A 19,778-nucleotide genomic window follows, 5' to 3' on the forward strand; every position below is an offset into this window, starting at 1 on the left:
GTGGAGGCATGAATTTGGAAGGTATTTCTAAGCCAATGGCATGCAAGTTAGACAACTACATGGATAACTTGGAAAATACTACTTGTCCAGGGAAACAAATGTACTGACACAAATGTGTCCTGTTAATTTTATGGTCAGTCTGAAGGTACAAACCCAAACCAAATGGACAGCACTTATCCTAAGCAGGAACATGGTAATAGTTGACTTTTAGCACTTATCTAAAAATTAGGTGTATCCCACGAAAAGAACTGTATAAGCTTTGTCTATTTTCCAGAATACAGGATCAAGAGAAGCATTTAAATGAGATGCCCCCTTCCCGTAGCCCTTGGATGTTCTGCAATAGCAACCTTTAGCCCACAGATCCAGAGAAAATCCCTGAGACAACATGTGTGCCCTTAGAGGTTTAACTTTATGTGATAAAGGGAAAAAAAATAAATCAAAACCAAACCCCACAGCAGAATTATTCTGTATTATACGGAAGTCCGAAAAGCTTCAGCTGCCAATTGCCATATTGCAGGGCACCAGCCATGTCAGCCTGCAGTCTGATCTTCTGCCAACATACATAGACTCTCACACAGGTTCTTCTTTGGTGTGGATGCTCAATCATAATTTATACTCCCCAGTCACAGAGATACATCTGTTCCACTAGTCTGGCAGTGTTTTGGACAATCTGAACAACATGTGTGAGATGTTTATGCTATCAAATCTAGGTCTGTCAGACACACCCCTGACAACGTCTGCTGACCCACGGGGTACCTGAGGACAGCTGCCACTAAGCTATGCTGTTTTAAGGCTGACCAGAGATCACGGGAAGGCTTTATTTTAGATATTTGCCTACATCAGACTGTATCTTCTAGACTGCTGCAGGGCCCCAGGAACTGCTGAGTATTCCCAGTGTCTGAACAGCTTTGAAAATATAGACAAGTTGGCCAGTATCTAAGAGATCATCTTATACCCAATCAAATTCTGCATCAGTTTGATTTATGATGGAAGTTCTGAAGAGTAGGTTCCCACCGGTAAAATGACTGGTTGCACTGTGTATCTTAAGAGAATCAGCATTGGGAAAACTCCCTTTGACTGCAGAAAGTACAGAGGTATTCACAGAAAAGTGATTCTGAAAATCCTTCACAATAAATGGTGATTATCATGGCTTTAGAAAGTCATCTAGCTTGCTCTGATACACTTTCCCAAGCTAGCAAAATGCACACCCTTCACTAATAAGGAAGGGAAATTAGAAAATGGAGAAAATCATTTTTCTTGTTAAAGAGATACAGTTATGAGCACTGCTGTGAGAAAGATTAGGTTTGGTTTTCTTTAATATATTCCTTTCCAACCCCCTTGATTTGATTTGAAACAGATTTTCTTTCAGGTAAGGAAGAAAAGGTTGTTTCAAATAAAATGAGATGCTTTGTTCTCAGATTACTCAGATCCCCCTGGAAACACTGGACAATCTTGACATGAAGAGTCAGAATGTTTTATTAAGAAAATGCTAAAATTAATATTCTCACATTACTAAAACCTATTTCCTATAATTTTCTTTTTTCTTTTGGCCATAATTTTCCATTCAATTTGACCCAAATTAACAAGTCCTTTAGTTTCCTACCAGAAATGCATTCTTAGCAAATATGCATTTCAGTGTGGAATTGCTATCTAACTGAAGTTACAACAGAAATATGCTCACAGTAGTAGCTGGAGTTGCTATTATGGTGCAGTAACTACTGTTGTGAATCGGACAAGATGACCCAGAAGTAATAGAAATGATCTGCATGGAGAATGGCGTTAGTGTATTGATTAGGAACTCTGAGTGTGCAGTCAGCAGTTTGCTGTTAATATGATCAGAAATTAGGCTGCATACAGGAAAGGTAATGGGAAATCACTATCTGAAAAAGAGACCAAGGTGAAATATTAAAGTTCTTTGGGAAGGTGCAGAAGGATGATAATAATTTAGTAGAGACGTAACACTAAATTCAGTTATGAAAGATGGAATATACAAATTCAGTGCAGAACTGTGCAACTTAGCTACCAAAAACTACAATGTAACATTTTCAATCACAATGAGGAAGTGAGAAAAACACAACAAACATTCACTAAAGGGCAGAAACTGAAGAGTGCATCCTCATAGTTCTAGCAATGCACTCAGAGAAATGGCAAGACAGAAACTTCAGAGTAAAAATGAAAGACTCTCAAGGGAGTCTGGAAGAACATACAAAACTAAAGCTAAACCTCTTGTCTCCGAAAATCATCCAGCTACTTCAGGACACCAAAATCTTTGCATTTGTCTAAGGACTAACCCATATTTCCCCCCCAAATACTCCAAAAAACAACCAACCACCTTCACACGGATGATAACCCTCTACCACTGGCCACCCCCAACTTCTTTTCCTTTTACAAATCACTTCTTTTGTTATCTACTCAGATACAAACTGAAGGTGCATTGCATTGGCCCAGCGAAAACATGACACTCAAGCCTAGTGGGATAGAGAATGATGTACAAGAGAAACATGCTGGATGCCATTAACCTTCCAGGGTCATTTCTGCATTTTATGAAACTCTAGAATAAAACACACAAAGTAAACAAGGAAACCCTATGGAGCATTGCTATTTGATACTTTCTGCAAGGTGTCTACCTTTCTGACTGCTCATAAAGCAGTATTAGGGAATCATGTGTGCTACAGCTAGAAAACCCTCTGCAGGAAGACTGAACTCTCAGCAGATCCTGAGACCCAGGGCTGAGTTCAGGCTCCCTAAAAACCCCACACAGACTTGTGGCAATCAGGGCCACAACTCTTTTTCAAAAGGTGCTCAGCTTTGAGTATCAGCTGGGGTGCCCACAGCATCCTCCCAGCAAGTGATACAGCACTGACTGTTACCGGGCCTTGGGTGCCCTTACCTACAGGATTTAAATGGGGCAACATAAAGGCTACACAGGCAATGAAACTTGGAAATCCTGAGCCTGTGACCAGAAAATCCTCACAGAAATCCTCACCCATTATTTTAAGAAAATGATCACAAAGAAGCAATGTCTTTTAGTCAGACACTCCAACCAGAACTGTAATTCAGAGCACAATTGCTCCTTGTAAAGATAGAAGAATTGATCAGCTGGTATGCTTCAGACAACCAACTGGGAGGGTTTTTTTATATTACTATACTTTTGAAAAAAAAGGAAATCCAGCATCTGTAAGAATAGCAAACTGATAACTGAAGCTGCTAATCTCATTTCTCTTAATTAAAAAAAAACAGGAGGAGGAGAGGTAAGACTGTGCTTAGGTACAATGGCAGAGGCACATTAACAAATTATACAGAAAACAGGCACAAAGCAAAAAATATTCTTTCTAGCACTGAAATGGAAGCCAATGAGGTCTCACTCATGCAAACAGAGTCAAATTTGGTGCACAGTGTACAACTCCAACGTATCCTCCATCCAAAACCTGAGCAAAGAGCAAGTAAGCTGGTTAACCAGTAATGCCAAGTACTACTGTCGGTACCTAAACAGCAGACACACATCTAAATTGGATGCAGCAACACTGGCCAAACTGTGCTGTTTGATATCCTTAAGATGTCACTTTTAGAACTACTACCTTTAGAACAGGAATGACAGTGGTAGCTTTGAAGAGGGTGCTATTAATATCTTCAAAGCACTATCAACCTTGCTCAAAGGCAGCATCGTCTTCAGGACAAGCCTGCATCTTCTCCAAAAGGTACATCAATACCAGTCTGTGTGTAAACTAGTGTTTAAAAAGGGTTTAAATGAAGAGTGCCAAACCTGATGGAGTAACATGGAATCGTAAAAAAAGGTATGGCTGAGTGCTCTCACGTTGGGAAAGGAAAGAGACAGGAGAAAAGGGGGAAGTTGGATTTCAAAAGCAATGCTATACAAGAGCTATAAAACATTACTATGGGAAAGGCAAAGAAAATGAAAGGCCAACAGCAGTCTTGGAAGATCCAGCAATGAAGCAAGTGAAGGGATTCTGTACACTGGCTGACGAAGCCACTGAAAATGCCTTGAAATGCAGCTTGTGCATAGATTACTAAAGGAAGCTGAAAAAGCTCTAATGTGGTGTTTTGCTTTTTCAAAGAAAACATCCCCTCCACTAATTCTATCTCAGGGAAATCACTCTATTTCCTGAACTGATCTATGATCAGTATAAACAAATTCTGTGTGCCACTATCTTCCAAACTCAGCTGCAGTTTGTCCTTGTTGCAGCCACTTTGTATTTTCAGGAAGAAACAGAACAGAAATGAAAAAGAAAAATACTTTCATGCTCATCATTTAGGTAAAAAAAAAACAACCAACCATCCCAAACCTTATTTTTTCCTTTCTGATACATACATCTTGAGCACAAACTAAGACACACATCTCCCTAGCTTCTACCATCTTATTTCAGCTACCATTTACCAAACATTGTAAAAGTTAGAAAATAAGGGGAACATGTGGCAAACAGGAATATCTGAAAGATCACAGGCCATATTTCATTCAGTATCCCTCTTTCCTTCAAGAGTTTATCCCCTCTCAGAAATGCTTCTAAATTAAAGACAGTAATTGTTTCTAATTGCCAGAACTGCCAGTCATTAATAACACATTAGCACACAGGTGGGATTTTCAAACAGCTCCTGTTATACAGAATTTCATTTGTGATGCATACTTTCATTTGTATTTTAAATTCTAAATTATCTCCAAGAAATTATCTGAAGCATTATATTTCACCTGTGGAGTTTTTTTTTTAATTATTTTTATTTTTCAAAAAGTCAGGTGAACAGCTGGACTATAACTCAACCTCCCCCCCCAAAAAAAAACCCAATACCCAATTAAATACTAATAATCAGTACAAGGAATGTCTTATGTATTCCTTATATATATTATATGTATTATAATATAAATATTATATCTATATATATAAATACCTTCCTGTTTCACCCCACCCCCAAAATGAAGAATTTTCTACTTATAAACAGATAAATCAGAGCTGTCATTTATGTAGTAGCAAAATATGCAAATCAGAGTATCTTTTACTTACATCTCTGGATTTGCTGCCTTTTGTTTACTCATATAAAAACACACACCAACTGTTAACAGAGAACATGCGGATTTGTAAGTTACCATTAATGACTCAGTAGTACTATTCAATAAGAAAGGCACTGCATGTCTGAAAAACCTGTTGCCTTTAAAAATTAATAGAATTAATAACACAGTAGTCTTCAGTGCATGGCATTTGCATAGAAGTAAATATGGGTCCAAACAAGGCGACTGCATTCACATGAGTGGTGCTGTTCAAGTAACCAGCATCACTTACGTAAGCAATACCCTGTAGTTTGTGTTTTAAGTGAAAGCACCTTAATTTGGTTGGCCATACAACTGATAACTGACACATGTTTTGGTTTTAGAAGCACAGAATAGTTTGGGTTGGAAGGGACCTTCAAAGGTCATCAAGCCCAACCCTCTGCAATAAGCAGGGACATCTCCAACTATACCAGGCTGCCCAGAACCACATCCAGCCTGGCCTTTAATGTCTCCAGGGTTGGTTATGCCTGCTGGAATACTTCTGCTAAATTCATAAGCTTTGGACTGCTTTAATATCAACTCATAATTAAAAGAACACAGACAACCTTTTCCTCAGTAAATTCAGTAAAATCCCCATCACTTGGAGATCGATTTGAGAGTCACTTTACTGTGTAGCTTTTGTCAAAGCCTTTTTTTCCCCCGCTACAACAATCGTCCAATAAAAACAAATGAAACAAGAAACACAACCACTATTTCACGCCTTGATAACTGTATTTTTCCACTTCCAGTAATAACCTGAATCTGTGCTTTTAAACTCACTTAGGAAATGCCATCATCATAAACTGCATACTGCTCAGGACTCTAACTACTTAATTAGCTAGCAAGACATTGTGAAGGAGCTGATGTACTAGAAGAGAAGCAAAATGAGCAGCCATCCCCCACCCTCTTACTCACAAGTGTCTGTGTAAGCCCTTACCTGCTGGGTAACGTTCGATAACTGGCCAGTTGTCCACCTGTAATGTGGCATTGCCACCACTTCTTGTGAACCGTACCACATGGTATTTTCCATCATTAATGATTGCGTTGATCTCTTCAATTGAGATGTCATCAGTTCCAACATTAAATTTAACTCCAATTTTTCCCTGGTGCTGCATATTTAAAGGAAAAAAAAGGAAGAAAAAGAAGAACTAATTAGGAGTTGTTTTAGCAAGAAATGGAGACAGTGTGTATAAGATATCTAACATCTTCCCTTCTCAGAGGTAACTTCTGAAGGCTTGCATGTGGCAGTGACAAGCCTCCTGACAGCCCAGTATGTCTGAGACGTCTCTTTGATGGAGAATTGATATTCCAAATGAGTTATTTCACCACATGGAGCTCTCTTTTTCTCCAAGAAAGACCAAAATGAGGAGGGGTGGAAGGAAGAAAATAGAGGTTTTCTTTCCCTGTCCCCTTCCTCACTCCATGAGGATTAAACACTGTTTTTCCTTTTGGGCTTCCAAAATGGAAGGCCTTGCAGTGTCACCCAGAAGAGGTGTGAGGATTTTCTGGTTATAGAAGCCAAGGCCCAGCCCTGCTTCTCCTTTCTCCAAACCTCATTTATACTCAGTCTTCAAAAGGGATAACAATGGGGGGAACTTTCTTTTAATGAAAGGATCACTACAAACTGAGACACTCGTTTACTTGCTGGGCTTTGCCTGTATACCCCTGTACCTGAGTGCACCTGAGGGCTAACGGGACCTCCCCATACATTTACACTCAGGACCAAGCCTGTAGATTTTCCAGATGATTGTGATATTGGCATATTTTAGTTTTTATTGCCTTTTCTTTACTGAGATGTTCACTCTAATGGGACATTTTCATAGAATCAACTAGGTTGGAAAAAACCTTTAAGATCTGTTACCTCAGGACTGCCAAGACCACCACTAAGCCATGTCACTGAGGGTAAACTGATCTCCCCACATGATCTCCCTTCACAGCCACCCCTCATCTTCCCCCTGCCCCGTAGGCCACACTGTATAGCTGCTGCCTCTACCCTCATGGCCAGCACCCACCTCCCCTGAAGATCTCCCCTCATGGCCGCCCCTGCTCTCCCTTCACAACCTCCCATCATGGCCGCCCCTCAGTCTCTCCCTCTCTCTCTCCCGCTGTCCCTGCCGCCCCCCCACCCCGTCCCTGGCTGCCCGCAGTCCCCACAGTCGCGTTGCATTGAAGTCTTCCATGTCGATTACAGTTGTAACTTAAGGGCTTTGTAATTTCCTTCCCCTCCTACCAAATCAATTCTACTCCTGAATATGGATATTTATTAAATGGAAAAAAAGAAAAAAGAAAAAAAGAAGGGAAAAAGAAAATAAAAAAAGCACTGCACACTATGAGATATGGGGCTTGTGCATAGTAAGTGGCAATTCTGTGTGGAATTTCCTATCACTGGTGCTGGTACATCCTTCTTAAAATGCTTCTTCAAGTTTTTACACAACCCGCTGAAACACAATGAAACGGTTCAGTTTGGACAAGCTGGTCATTCACGTCCATCCTCCCACAACTGGGTTCACCTCTGCTGCATAGCCTTTGTGTCTGCTCCCTCTTTCTCCTTCCACCCTGGCACCGCTCCCTGGAATAAGTGCATCCTGCAGCTCCTCATCTCTGGAAGTCTCCCAGGTGAAGAACTCAGGAGTCCTTCCACTTCATTTTATTCTCTGCTTTAATACCTGACTTCACCGTCCAGTAGTGCTTGCATATTCCACTTACACAGCCGAGCAGCTGCTGAATGCCTTTAGAGAAAATCCCTCAACATTTTGGCACAACACTATCACCTCTTCAGCTATGATCATTCCAAAATGAAATACTCTGAAGAGAATTCCCATTCCCTCGGTTGCTTAAATAATGTTCTCAACGTTCTTCTTTTATCCATGAGGATTATTTTAAAGTTTCTCTATTTGCAGGTCCTACTTTTCCATGACTATAAGGTGTCAAGAAGGGATCCACCTCATCCAGCACATGCTCACCTTTTGCCTCTCATGGGAGTTATCTCCCAGTTATCCTGTGAGAGAAACTCTCGCTCTGTTTTATTCCAACTGGTTCAACTATGAATCAGAACAGATTTCACCCATTATATCTCACGGACGCAGTGGCTTATTCGCATCACCTGCTTCATTCACAGCTTACTCTCTTCATACAGAAATGTGTACAAAGAAATATAACACTAGCCCTGCTCTAAAGCAATCTCCTCCTTTACTAATTTATGAAATGCACAAACCCAGCATGTAATGATAATGGCATATGTGCCTTTTCACAGTACTTTCAAGAAATCAAAGGCTTTGTGGATTAAAAAAAGCTGCCTAATTTTACAGTGATTCATAATTATACTATTCATAACCTTCACTTTACATACCTGCTTTCCTATTTGCTATATATATGTATATACATATATTATTTTAGATCAAAAAATTACACGGAAAGGAAAAACACCTCTGAGTGCAAAGGACAAGCAGCATAAAAGGCAAATATACCAGCAGCTTTTCCAAAACAAGAGAATGTAGAGCTGCAATCATTAACCAAGTTACCACTTGTAAATGGCGAGGTATTGGAAAGTGAAATGCATCCTTCACAGCCCTGAAGGCAGAGCATTAGCCTTATTTGATCTATATATAACTTAATGAAAAAAGCAAGTTTCCCTGAGTTCCCTATATTTGTACAGAAGTACTGTGCACAGATATCAAGCATGCAGTTTCACTAGCAAAGATTTTCACCCTCGTAGTTGGTAACACACTATAATGATTTTTGGGGAGCCTATTTCCAATGCATGTGTGTAGCTGAGAACATGCAAAACTCCATTTTTAAAGGATCCGTTTCATTTTTTTCACAGTTCTTCAACACCTGTGCGCATTTATACAACCTCCCATAAAACAAGGAAGCAAATCTGTGTTTTGAGTTCATGTCTTCCTTATGAGTACATTCATATTTAACTTCTGAAAGTCATGCTAAACATGCTATGGACTACAATCCCATTATCCACAGCCCTTTAGAACAATAAAATCATAGAATCATAGTATCATGGAATCAACTAGGTTGTTAAAGACCTTTAAGATCAAGTCCAACCGTTCCCCAGCATTGCCAAGGCCACCACTAACCCATGTCACTGAGGGCTTCGTCTACACAGTTTGTGAACACTTCCAGGGACGGTGATTCCACCACCTTCTTGGGAAGCCTGTTCCAATGCCTGAGCACCCTCTGCAAAGAAACTTTTCCTAATAAAATAAAGTATGATGCAAAGACCTGACAGTCACAATCAGCTTAGCTGCAGTAAGCACTTCTGTATGGAGATAGTGTTTCTCTTTTCAGTCCTTGCATAATCATGCAGTAGTTTGACTCACTGTACTCCTCCTTCACTGCAAGATAACAAAAGTCCCATAATTTTTTCTCTGTAATTGGCGAAGACCAATTCACATGCAGTTTTTGTGGATCATGGCAGTACAGACAGGGAAGAGACTGATAAAACTTAGGCATACTAAATTACTATTTCCACTTTGCCAGGCTCAGTTGCATAGCACAATAGTACAAATTCTCCTTTATCACTTGTTCATTCATAATAATCTTATTCCTATCAGAAACAGCCTCAGACATATGCTGAATGAGAGATTACCTCTTCAGCACCCTCATCATGGGCACTATAGCAGTATCTGTGCATTAATAAGTACTGCAATAAGTCAACATTACTTTTGAATGATGTTATTATATCCTTGCCAGTGACCTGAAATAGCAGAGCATTTCAGGCTCATGATTCTAAGAGGTTATATTTGCCCACTAGCAAAAATGACCATTTCAGAGCTCCCCTGATAAAATCAGCTCTGTACACAAGGCTCACTGAAGTCCAACACACTGTTTATGGTTCTTAGCCTCTGTTTTATTTTCCTTCAGTGTCACGCAGTTGTGAGAGAACACAGCAATGAAATAAATCCCTTTTCCTGCTGTGCCTTTATCTAATCTGAACTGGGAAGGCCACAATAACAGAGTGGAGACATATAGGAGACTGGAGACTCTCCTTCCTATATTATTTCCAAGAGTGGCCAGAAGAAAGGACGCACCTTCAGAAGAGTGAAGCACCTCAAGAAATAGCGTCAATGTTGTTCTCTGTGCCTGCAAATTATTTTGAACTTCAAATCAGAAGGTGCTATGAATACTGCTCCGACCATCACATCACCACCACTGCTTCCTGGGACAAAGCAGTGCAGGGGCCTCCAATTCACTCGAATGACACTTTGAACCCCAACCAGCAGCTCTTCAGAAAAGCTTTTGGTTTGGAGGTGCTTTGGCCATGTAGCTCTCCTGTTTCTTAGGCCAGTGTACCCACATAGACAAAGAAGCTTATTTAGTATTACCTGGAGTATGACTACAGTTACTGCAACATGAAATGTAGGCTTTGCCTACAGTTTAACCTCTGCTATCCAGCCACTTGTAGGAGACCCACAGGGTAAGGATGTGTGAATGGCTTCAAAGCAGTTGGATAAAACCATGAAATACACATGTTCTTATACATGGTTTTTTACATATACATTTTTTTTTAATATATATGCTTTTATACACCAACCATGTCCTGGGCTGCATCCCCAGCAGTGTGACCACAGGTCAAGGGAGGGAGTTCTCCCCCTCTTCCCTGCTCTGGTGAGACCTCCCCCTGCAGTCCTGTGTCCAGCTCTGGCAGCAACAACACAAGACGGATGTGGAGCTGTTGGAGCGAGTCCAGAGGAGGCCACAAATATGCTTCGAGGGCCAGAGCAACTCTGCTATGGAGACAGGCTGAGAGAGCGGGGCTGGTTCAGCCTGGAGAAAAGAAGGCTCCAGGGAGCAGCTTCCAGTGCCTAAAGGGGCCAACAAGAAATCTGAAGAAGGGCTTTTGACAAAGGCCCTTAGGGTAGGACATGGAGAATGCGTTTAACCTGACAGAGGGGATATTTAGATGAGACATCAGGAAGAAATTCTTCCCTGTGAGGGTGCTGAGGCCCTGGCACAGGGTGCCCAGAGAAGCTGTGGCTGCCCCATCCCTGGCAGTGTTCAAGGACACGCTGGTCAGGGCTTGGAGCAACCTGGTCTTGTGGAAGGTGTCCCTTTGACTAGAGTTGGACCTGGATGAGCTTTAAGGACCCTTCCAACCCAAACCAGTCTGTGATTCTGTATTTAGCTCCAATCATGCCTAATGTGCTCTGACAGAACTGGAGTTTTGACTGCTCAGACAGCACAGAGATGTGTGTGCATGTGCATGTGTGTATATACCAATAATTTCAAAACATTTTGTCTTCCAGAGTACTGGCAGATACTACTGTAAATCTAGCAACTCCACTGCAACATTTTCAAGCATGTTTTATGAACTGTGTGCTCTAAATACCTTGGCTTTAATGGGCATCTGAGGTAGCACCAAGAATGCTGATGTACCCAAGAACCAAGCAAGAAATGTGGAATGCAAATCAAGCCAGCAGCTGACAGTGCAATTTGTTCCCTGTTGGATCCTAGTTCAGTGCTACTGATCTGTCAACTCCAAATGCAGTAAAACCTATGCTGGTATAAAATATATATATATATATCTCCAGAATAATGTTATTTCCTATAGCATCAGGAAGGTTTTACGGCTCTCTGTAGTAATACTTCTGGAATCAGTCAAATATGACCCGCGCAAATTTGGCACAACAGTAGTTTTAGAAGAGACCACAGACAACCTAAGCTCATAATACCTACAACCTTTAACCACTTCCAAAGAAAAGTAATAATACCATGACTCCCAGAGGTTAACAAATAGAGGAAAACCAATTTGAGTGCGCTAGCTTGCATCTTATAGCACCAGTCCCTGAGGTACAACTTTCTGGTGGATGTGATAACAAGTCTTTGAACTAACTTAAGGTTTACTTTGATTTTACTCAGGAATAAGTTTCTTGAGTTTTCTTAAGTGACATAATTTTCACTCAAAAACGAAAGGCCCATACTATATATTATAGGAATGTACGTAAAATAATTGAAATAATCAATGGTTTTTGAATCCTGTAAGGAAATGCATATGTAAAAATAGTACTGTTTGCTTCAGGAAGTGAGGGGAGGGATACATAATGACAGGGGATATGTTTGCTCCAAGATTAATTAACTATGTATATTTTAGTCTAATAATCCATCAATATATCTTACTACCATTTAATACCTTCCAGAGGAAATGTATTGTGAAAGACACAGAAAATATAAAACATCTGGGAAGAGTTCATTGAGTCAATGCATCTTTTCTACCCCAGTGAAAGAACCTGACTTTCTGGATATGGGTTTTTCATACCTTCATGCTTCGAAAGTATGAAAATGCATGAAAATTCATACTTTCAGGCTTTACATCATTAACATCACAGATGGTGTTTCAAATTTTTTGTTACTGCATTTCTGTATGAGAAGTGATGAAATATTCAACCTAATATTTACCAACACTAATCAAACCTTTCCGCTTTTTAGTTAGGTGCAGGACAACACACCATAGACACAGGCATTCTCCTGTTATCCCTCATCTTAAGTACTTACAGACAGGTTTTGTGTCCCTTTATGAATTCAGACAGGTAATCATCTTCAGGGATGGATTACAGCTTTCAGTATATCAGCACTTGACATACTGCAGAAAACATAGGAGGGGCTTGAAAACTCAACTGGAGCTCCAGCAGGCAGTTATCTATCATAGGTAGGCACTTCAGCAAGAAAGCAAAAGTTTTACCGACATCTGATAGGGCATACACCTGTTATTCGGTCTTTGATACGCTGGCATGTGACAGGCTTGGAAATTTTTGGTTTCTCTTTTTTTTCCCTAAAGCTGGAAATACGTACTACTGTGCAGAAAGAAAAAAACCCCAAACAAACCAACAAAAGCACAACAAAATGAACTTCTCCCTTTCCAAGCGAGGAGACTGAACTATTCCCAATGTTTCTTCCCGCCAGTTCTAACCATTTATTTGCAACTTTCCTCATGTTAGCTTATTTCTTAAATCCACAGCCCTGTAGACCTTAGGTTATGAGAAAAATCATCCTATCACAGATTGGTTTGGGTTGGAAGAGACCTTAAAGCTCATCCAGTTCCAATCCCCTGCCACAGGCAGGGACACCTTCCACCAGACCAGGTTGCTCCAAGCCCCGTCCAACCTGGCCTTGAACACTGCCAGGGATGGGGCAGCCACAGCTTCTCTGGGCACCCTGTGCCAGGGCCTCATCACTCCCACAGGGAAGAACTTCTTCCTTACATCTAATCTAAATCTCCTCTCTGTCAGTTTATAGCCCTTGCTTTTCTCTTTTCACAAAACTCCACTTTTCATTTTAAACCAAGCTCCTAGTTCTTATAATTGTGCAGAAAAGCTTAAAACCCTAATCCTTGCAGGCTACTGCATTGGCAGGCTAATAGAAAGAACTAAACATCATGTTAAATCCTGATTTCAAACTAAATGCTTGATTTCTTTCAGCTGCAGTTGTCATACTCTGGGCAAATGACACTGATTTCACAACCCTCGTATCAAATCTGAGCAACACACAGCAAAGTGGCCTTCCTCTCAAGCCAGTCTCCCAGCAATTTTGACTGCTTCTCCATCACTGGACCTGCTTACAGAAAGATCTGTTCTCTTTTATTTGACAGCCTCCTGGTCCCCAAGACAATGGGCCCACAGGGACGAACTGCCATTTCCAAAGTGCTGTATAAGACTTTATATACAGCTGACTGCTCTTTTTGAGCCTACACTACAGAACATGCTTGTATTCAGGAAGTTTTTTCATGACTTAAAGGATATAATTACTTGGTTTGAGTGGTGGCTGGAATCCAAGTGTGACCCTTGGATTCTTGTGCGAAGTGCAGTCAGGTCTGCGGTACCCATTTGCCCACGCTAATTCAAAATGCAATCCTGGCAACAGAATCCCCCCCTAACACTACACTAAGCCACTATTCATACTATTCAAAGAGGAAAAATGTTGTCTGCAGAGCCACAGATAACGCCTGTATTTCCTGTAGCATCTGTGCATGCCCTCCCAAGTGCAAACCCAAGCACACCTTTCTCATCTACACCAAGACCCTTCCCAGAGACAGTACTAGGCACCTGAAAAACAGATCTGTAATCATAAATATACAGCAACAAACCTCTTCTTTCCTCCCCTAATTTGGGGATCCTTCATCAGTCGTTTCATGGAATTTGCTAAAGAGAGATGGAGAGAGAATTTGCAACCTGTTTTGCTCTCGCGTTTTACTCAGAAGCGCTGTAAGATCATTTCATAAACCTTTAAATGACCCCAGTTTCATGCCATTAAGTTCTCTAGATTTTCTAAATCAATACAGAAATAATAAAAACTCATTGTTCACCAGATGCCCCCGGTTGACATATAAGAAATAGCACTGTCACTATAACAATATTACGGATGCAAATATATACAGATGCTACCAGAGCTACCGCACTCTTAAATGTTGCTTTATAAAAATTAAGCAGCTTCCAGCCTTAAACCAATGACCTTTAAAAGAGGGAAGCGAAACACGGGCCCAGCATCACACTAATTTACAATTGAGGCATACCTGAAAATAGAAGCTACCTAAGGAGCTCGCTAAGTGGAAGAAGGGACACATGACTTAAACCAATCTTTTATGTCACAAAATGCCATATATGAAACCACAGAACAAAAAGCCTGTAAAGAAGGTATCACAGAAGCCTTCACTGTCCCAGTGTTTCAGGGCAGGAAGAAGTAACTACTCTTTACTGCTATGAAATAATGACTTGTATCACATTCTGCTTTAAAATAACTGTCCTCACAGTCTGCTTTAAATGCTGTTATAGCAATTTGATTTATACATAAAGCTCAGCAAGCAGAAAACGTGAAAATATTTAGAAATCTATAATTCTGACACTTTGGTTGTCAAACTGCAGTTTTCTTGTTGTGTTTTAAACACCGGAATTCTCACTGCTATATATCATAGTCGTCTTATTTCAAGTTTCACTGATGATGAATTCCTGAGATGATACAATTACCCTAACAACCAGCCCCCTAAAATGCAATAGTTGTGGAAGACATATGGTGTATGCCCGCAGCAGCAGCACGCTGCATCTTATTATCCACTCAGCATCATTACTACAGTACACAGAATTAAATTTTTCCAAGAAAATATGCAGTAAAGAACAATTCAAGTAGTCAGCCCTTAACGTGGTACTTTCTGTCAAAACAACATGTTGCACAGGAACGTCTTGCCCTTGCTAGCATTTCACCAAGGGCTCCAAGTTGTGGGGAGAAGACACAGATGCGCTTAACACCAAACAGGGCCTAACCTGAAGGAACAGAAAGTTGTTTCACTACTGGCCAAAGTAACTCACATGCCTTGACTTTGCTCTTGCACACTTATTTGCCACATAGGCAGACACCTCTGAACTTGGGTAGCTGAAATACAGTATTCCCAGCCTAAGGAAGAGCATACTCATTGGGAGCTTCAGCTACCCAAGAAATGGGAAACACTGCTCCTTCCCACACACACATATATTTCCAGATAAGCACAGTGAGATTTGAAAATTAGGCTCAATTTCCACTTCTTTGTAGTGTTTTTATACAAAGGTGATAAAAATAGAGCTCCTGAGACTGAATACAGTCATCCAGAGATATAAAGATACTCTTAGGGAAAAAACCCAAACAAGTAGCACCTTGGTATCAGTACAATCTAATCCACACTGGAAATTGTGCTGGTTTAAGGGTATTGATTTCTGTGTTTAGAAAGGCTCCACAGAACTCTTCTGATAATTCCTGTGTGTCTGAAACAAATCCAAAGTCAGAGTCAGTAGGAAGTATAACTGAGACCAGAAACAAAGAATCAGCAAATTCTCAAACAGGCATTCATGCCAAATGATTAATAGCCATATGATCAACACATGTTCATGAAAACAAGAGTAATAAATTTTTGAGAATCTGGGTCAAAGGACTTTTCATATTAAAAACCTACAGGGAATTATTAAAAACCAAAAAAAGGTATTAGGCAGCTCCTATGGAGCTTTAATGAAAACTGAACACCTACATGCCATTCATGCCTTCGATCAGCTTCCTTTATAATCTTGAAGATTTCCAGATGCCTACCACAAACACTTGAAAAAGTACTTTTTAAACACTGTTTAAACGCAGACTTTGCAGATGTCCCATGAGATGAATGTACAGCTGAAGTGAAAAGACCTCACACAAGAAAACATAGCTATGCTATTACCAGGCAGCAGAGCTACAATATACCACAGGCTGGGCTTGGGCTCCCGGCAGAAAGGCAAGTTCTGTCGCCAGCTTTCTTTCCCATACCAAGTGTAGAGTCATCCTATGGCAAGCTTTAATACCATGTGTATTTTCCTCAATGGTTGTAGTTTCCTTTATCTTACCTTTCTTCCCCTTGAAGATCTTTCAGAATCAGAAGCAATTTGACAATTTCCCTACGTGCTGTGCTGAGATACGCAGTGCAGAGTAGCCTATTATCAGAGCCATAACAGAGGATTTCACTTCTTTTGATCACTTAGTGCTGCAGAGCATGTAGAAAATTCTGATGCTGAATACATGGAGCACATGAAGTGATCAAACAGTGTTAGTTGACTGGACTGTGAAATCCAATGGGTAGCTACAAGGGGAAAGTAAGATCTGATTCCTACCTCTACGTTCTCCTCTGTTACTGCCGCTATCAGCCCCCAAGGTTTGAATGACATTGCTTTGGCATCTTAAAAAACAAACCAAACCAAAGCAAAATCCACCCTGTGGAAGAGAAGTGCCACAAAGTATAAAAGGTCTGCATACAGGAAATCATTAGTGTTCCTAACCAGCTTCTAGAAGGAAGAAAACTCTGAAGGAAGCACTGCAAAACAGCACAAGCACCTGCAACAATACAATTGTTAAAAGGCAGGAAGGTTGCAAATAAGGTTAGTTGTATTTAGAAGAAACCTGCCAGGTATTTGAAAAGACTAACCCCAAGCAAATCAGGCAAAATCAAAACAGAATTTAAGCCACAGCAAGGGAGCTTTGCATATAACAGAGTTCCGTATTGTCAGGCTCTGAATGCCTCTGCAAAGCAGGGAACAGTCATGAATGTTGTTGTCTTCCCTGGAATGATCAGCATCAGGCTTGAATGACATCCAAATCTATTATTTGTGTTCATGAACACAATGGTATTTAAAAATCCTTAACAGTAAATATAAATACTTGCTTTACAACATGTAGCGCAACAGCCACTAACAGCCAAAATGGCAAAATACATCATTATCATCAAACTGCACAAGGCAGTGGAACAATGTCATAGAATCAATCATAAAATCAACTAGGTTGGAAAAGACCTTCAAGATCATCAAGTCCAACCATTACCCCAGGACTGCCAAGACCATCACTAAACCATGTCACTGAGGGCCTCATCTACACAGTCATCCTTCTAGTTACAAATTCTTCACTTCTTATTTTACTTTAGAATACGTAATTTAGAATAAACTTTTACTACTGTTGGAAATTACCACTTTGCGAAAGGGGTCTGTTAGGCAACCAACAGTCAACTTTTTTAGGCATTACTCCTGCCTCACTCATAGTGTACTCCTGATTTCTGCCCTTCTGTGCTTTTTTTATATACCTGGCAAATATTTACCTCCGCAGGTTAAAAGTCAGAAGTAATCCCACTGAAGTCAAGGCCGCTTTAGAAACAGTGTCATGGTAAAACCAGGGCATCTCTCATCAGACTTACTTGTCCCTTTGTCAGAGCTTCTGCCTCTTACCACTACTCTCACATATCTCAGTGAGGAAGAGATTATTCTTACTAAATTCTGGCTGTATTAAGATCAAGCGTTTCCTGCAAACAGCTTAGTAGAAAACCAGATGTCTGGTTTAATTTTCATACTTCTACAGCTTTAATGTGAGGGACTATCATAAAAGGAAAGAAGGAAAGGGGAAGGGGCAGGATTCCACACACCTGAAGACCCCCACTATAAACAGCTACCCTACAAATGCATCTCCTCCCTGTAGCTCAACCACTCCATAATGCAACCCTATGACTTGTGACATACAAATCTTTGATTACTGAAGGCTGTGAATAGCTTTACTGCTATTTGGTCAGATAAGCCTCAGCAAATAAAAGCAGGATGTCAGGGAAGAGAACGGGCATCTCTGAAAGGAAAAAAAAAGAAGCAGCACAGAGTCACTGGGAAGGGGATTCATGGACTTTTTGCACCAAGTTCCACTCTTGGCACTTCCTAGAAAAGTAGCGGGGGAAAAACTCTGCATCGTGAATGGCCTTCTGGATAGCTCATGTCTGAAACGCCCTGTGCTCTGCAACAGACAACCCAGCACCTTGCTGACTCTGCTAGCATCACAGAGGTGAGGTTTCCACATGGGTGAACTAAACACTCTTGAGCAATTTATTCAAGAGCATTAGACTCAAAAGGAGTAGCACTGCATCAGGCAAGGTAGGTTTGTGTGCATGGCTGTCTACAGATACAGCATCTCAGACATTCTTCCGCACTAAATTTATGGCTATAAAAAGCAAATCCTGTTTCTTTTTCATCTCTCTATTTTTCCAAATTGTTCTTTGCCCACACACAGTATCATTAAGGAGCAGTATCATTAGAGGACATCATGCACCACCATTTTCCCCTGCAGTGAAGCTAGCTTTTTGCCACTTCTGTTTTGCCTGTGCAATTGCTAACAGATTTCTTGGTTTGGTCACCATTGCAAAGGGCACTTGTGATTGACAGAACTCCCCAGTAAGCATTCTCCCATTTCCTCTTTCAGCTCCGCACATCCTGGGGACCACTCAGGCAGAGAGCATCATGCCAGTACTGTGCCCATCCTGCTGTGAGGAAACTCCAGAGTACAGAACATTCCACAAACGAGGAATCCATTGGAGCTGCTCTTCCACTAAGCTCCACTTTTTACATTACTGGAGGATTTACTTTGCCTCCGAGATAATAATTATTATTTTCTATGCTGCATCCCACACTCAGTAACTAAACTTAAGCAGACAGACAAGCACTGCCAATCAAAACCTTTTCTACCTTCTTTCACTAATATAAACACATCATGATCTGTGTATGCATGCAGATGCCTCTGTGTGTGCATGCTTGTATATCTATGCTTGTATATCTTTATATTTCATACTTCTGTATATTTTTATGCTTTACGTATGCATACAAACATGAACGCCTGAGGCAGAATATCCTACTGCACGCATTCCATACAAAGGGATAAAAATACAAAACAATCTAATGAATATTTGCCATTACTGCTTAGCAAAAGGTGTTCAGGTCCTAAGACGGTAAGCAGAGTAGGACAACCATGGATTCTATGGGAATGATAATATAAATAATAACATCTGCAATCACCTCAAGGCAAAGGCAGGTGACATACCTTTTTCCTTTCTAAGCAACAAATTACAGAAGGGTGAAGTTTGCAGAAGATATATATTCTTGAGCTTTGCCGTTCCGTTCTTTGACTAATTTAACTAATGCTGTTCTAATTTAAAACGTCTCCAGTGTATCAGTTTCAGTGCTGATAGATGTTTGCCTCCTGCAGAACACTATCAATTAAGAGACTTATTCTAACCATAAAAATAAAATAATGCTAGGTTTATGGCTAACAGAGAGACTACACTATAATAAGGATTCCTGATTAATTACTTATCAAGGAGCATTGACCTTAATTAGGGTCAACTTCTATGGCAGACAGCTTAATTTATTCATTAACTTCAGTGTGTGAACACATTTCTCTCCACAGAACAATTGATCCACAGCTCGATTCAAACTCTTCAATTGTA

General features: G+C 40.5%; 1 protein-coding gene across 28 annotated transcripts in view; it reads right to left on the bottom strand.

Moving 5' to 3' along the window:
• The window catches only part of NRXN1 (neurexin 1), a 682,391-nt gene that overhangs the window by 116,444 nt on the left and 546,169 nt on the right, over window positions 1-19,778 (bottom strand). For all 28 annotated transcript variants that reach the window (XM_062605796.1, XM_062605795.1, XM_062605797.1 and 25 more), the window contains one exon: window positions 5,976-6,147. In XM_062605796.1, coding sequence (XP_062461780.1) covers window positions 5,976-6,147 — 172 coding nt within the window. The remainder of the gene's footprint in view (window positions 1-5,975; window positions 6,148-19,778) is intronic.

The sequence above is a fragment of the Pezoporus occidentalis genome, unplaced genomic scaffold (genome assembly GCF_034315485.1).
Source record: "Pezoporus occidentalis ecotype Australia unplaced genomic scaffold, CSIRO_AGI_Poc_V1 ctg93, whole genome shotgun sequence".
NCBI classification, from domain to species: domain Eukaryota; kingdom Metazoa; phylum Chordata; class Aves; order Psittaciformes; family Psittacidae; genus Pezoporus; species Pezoporus occidentalis.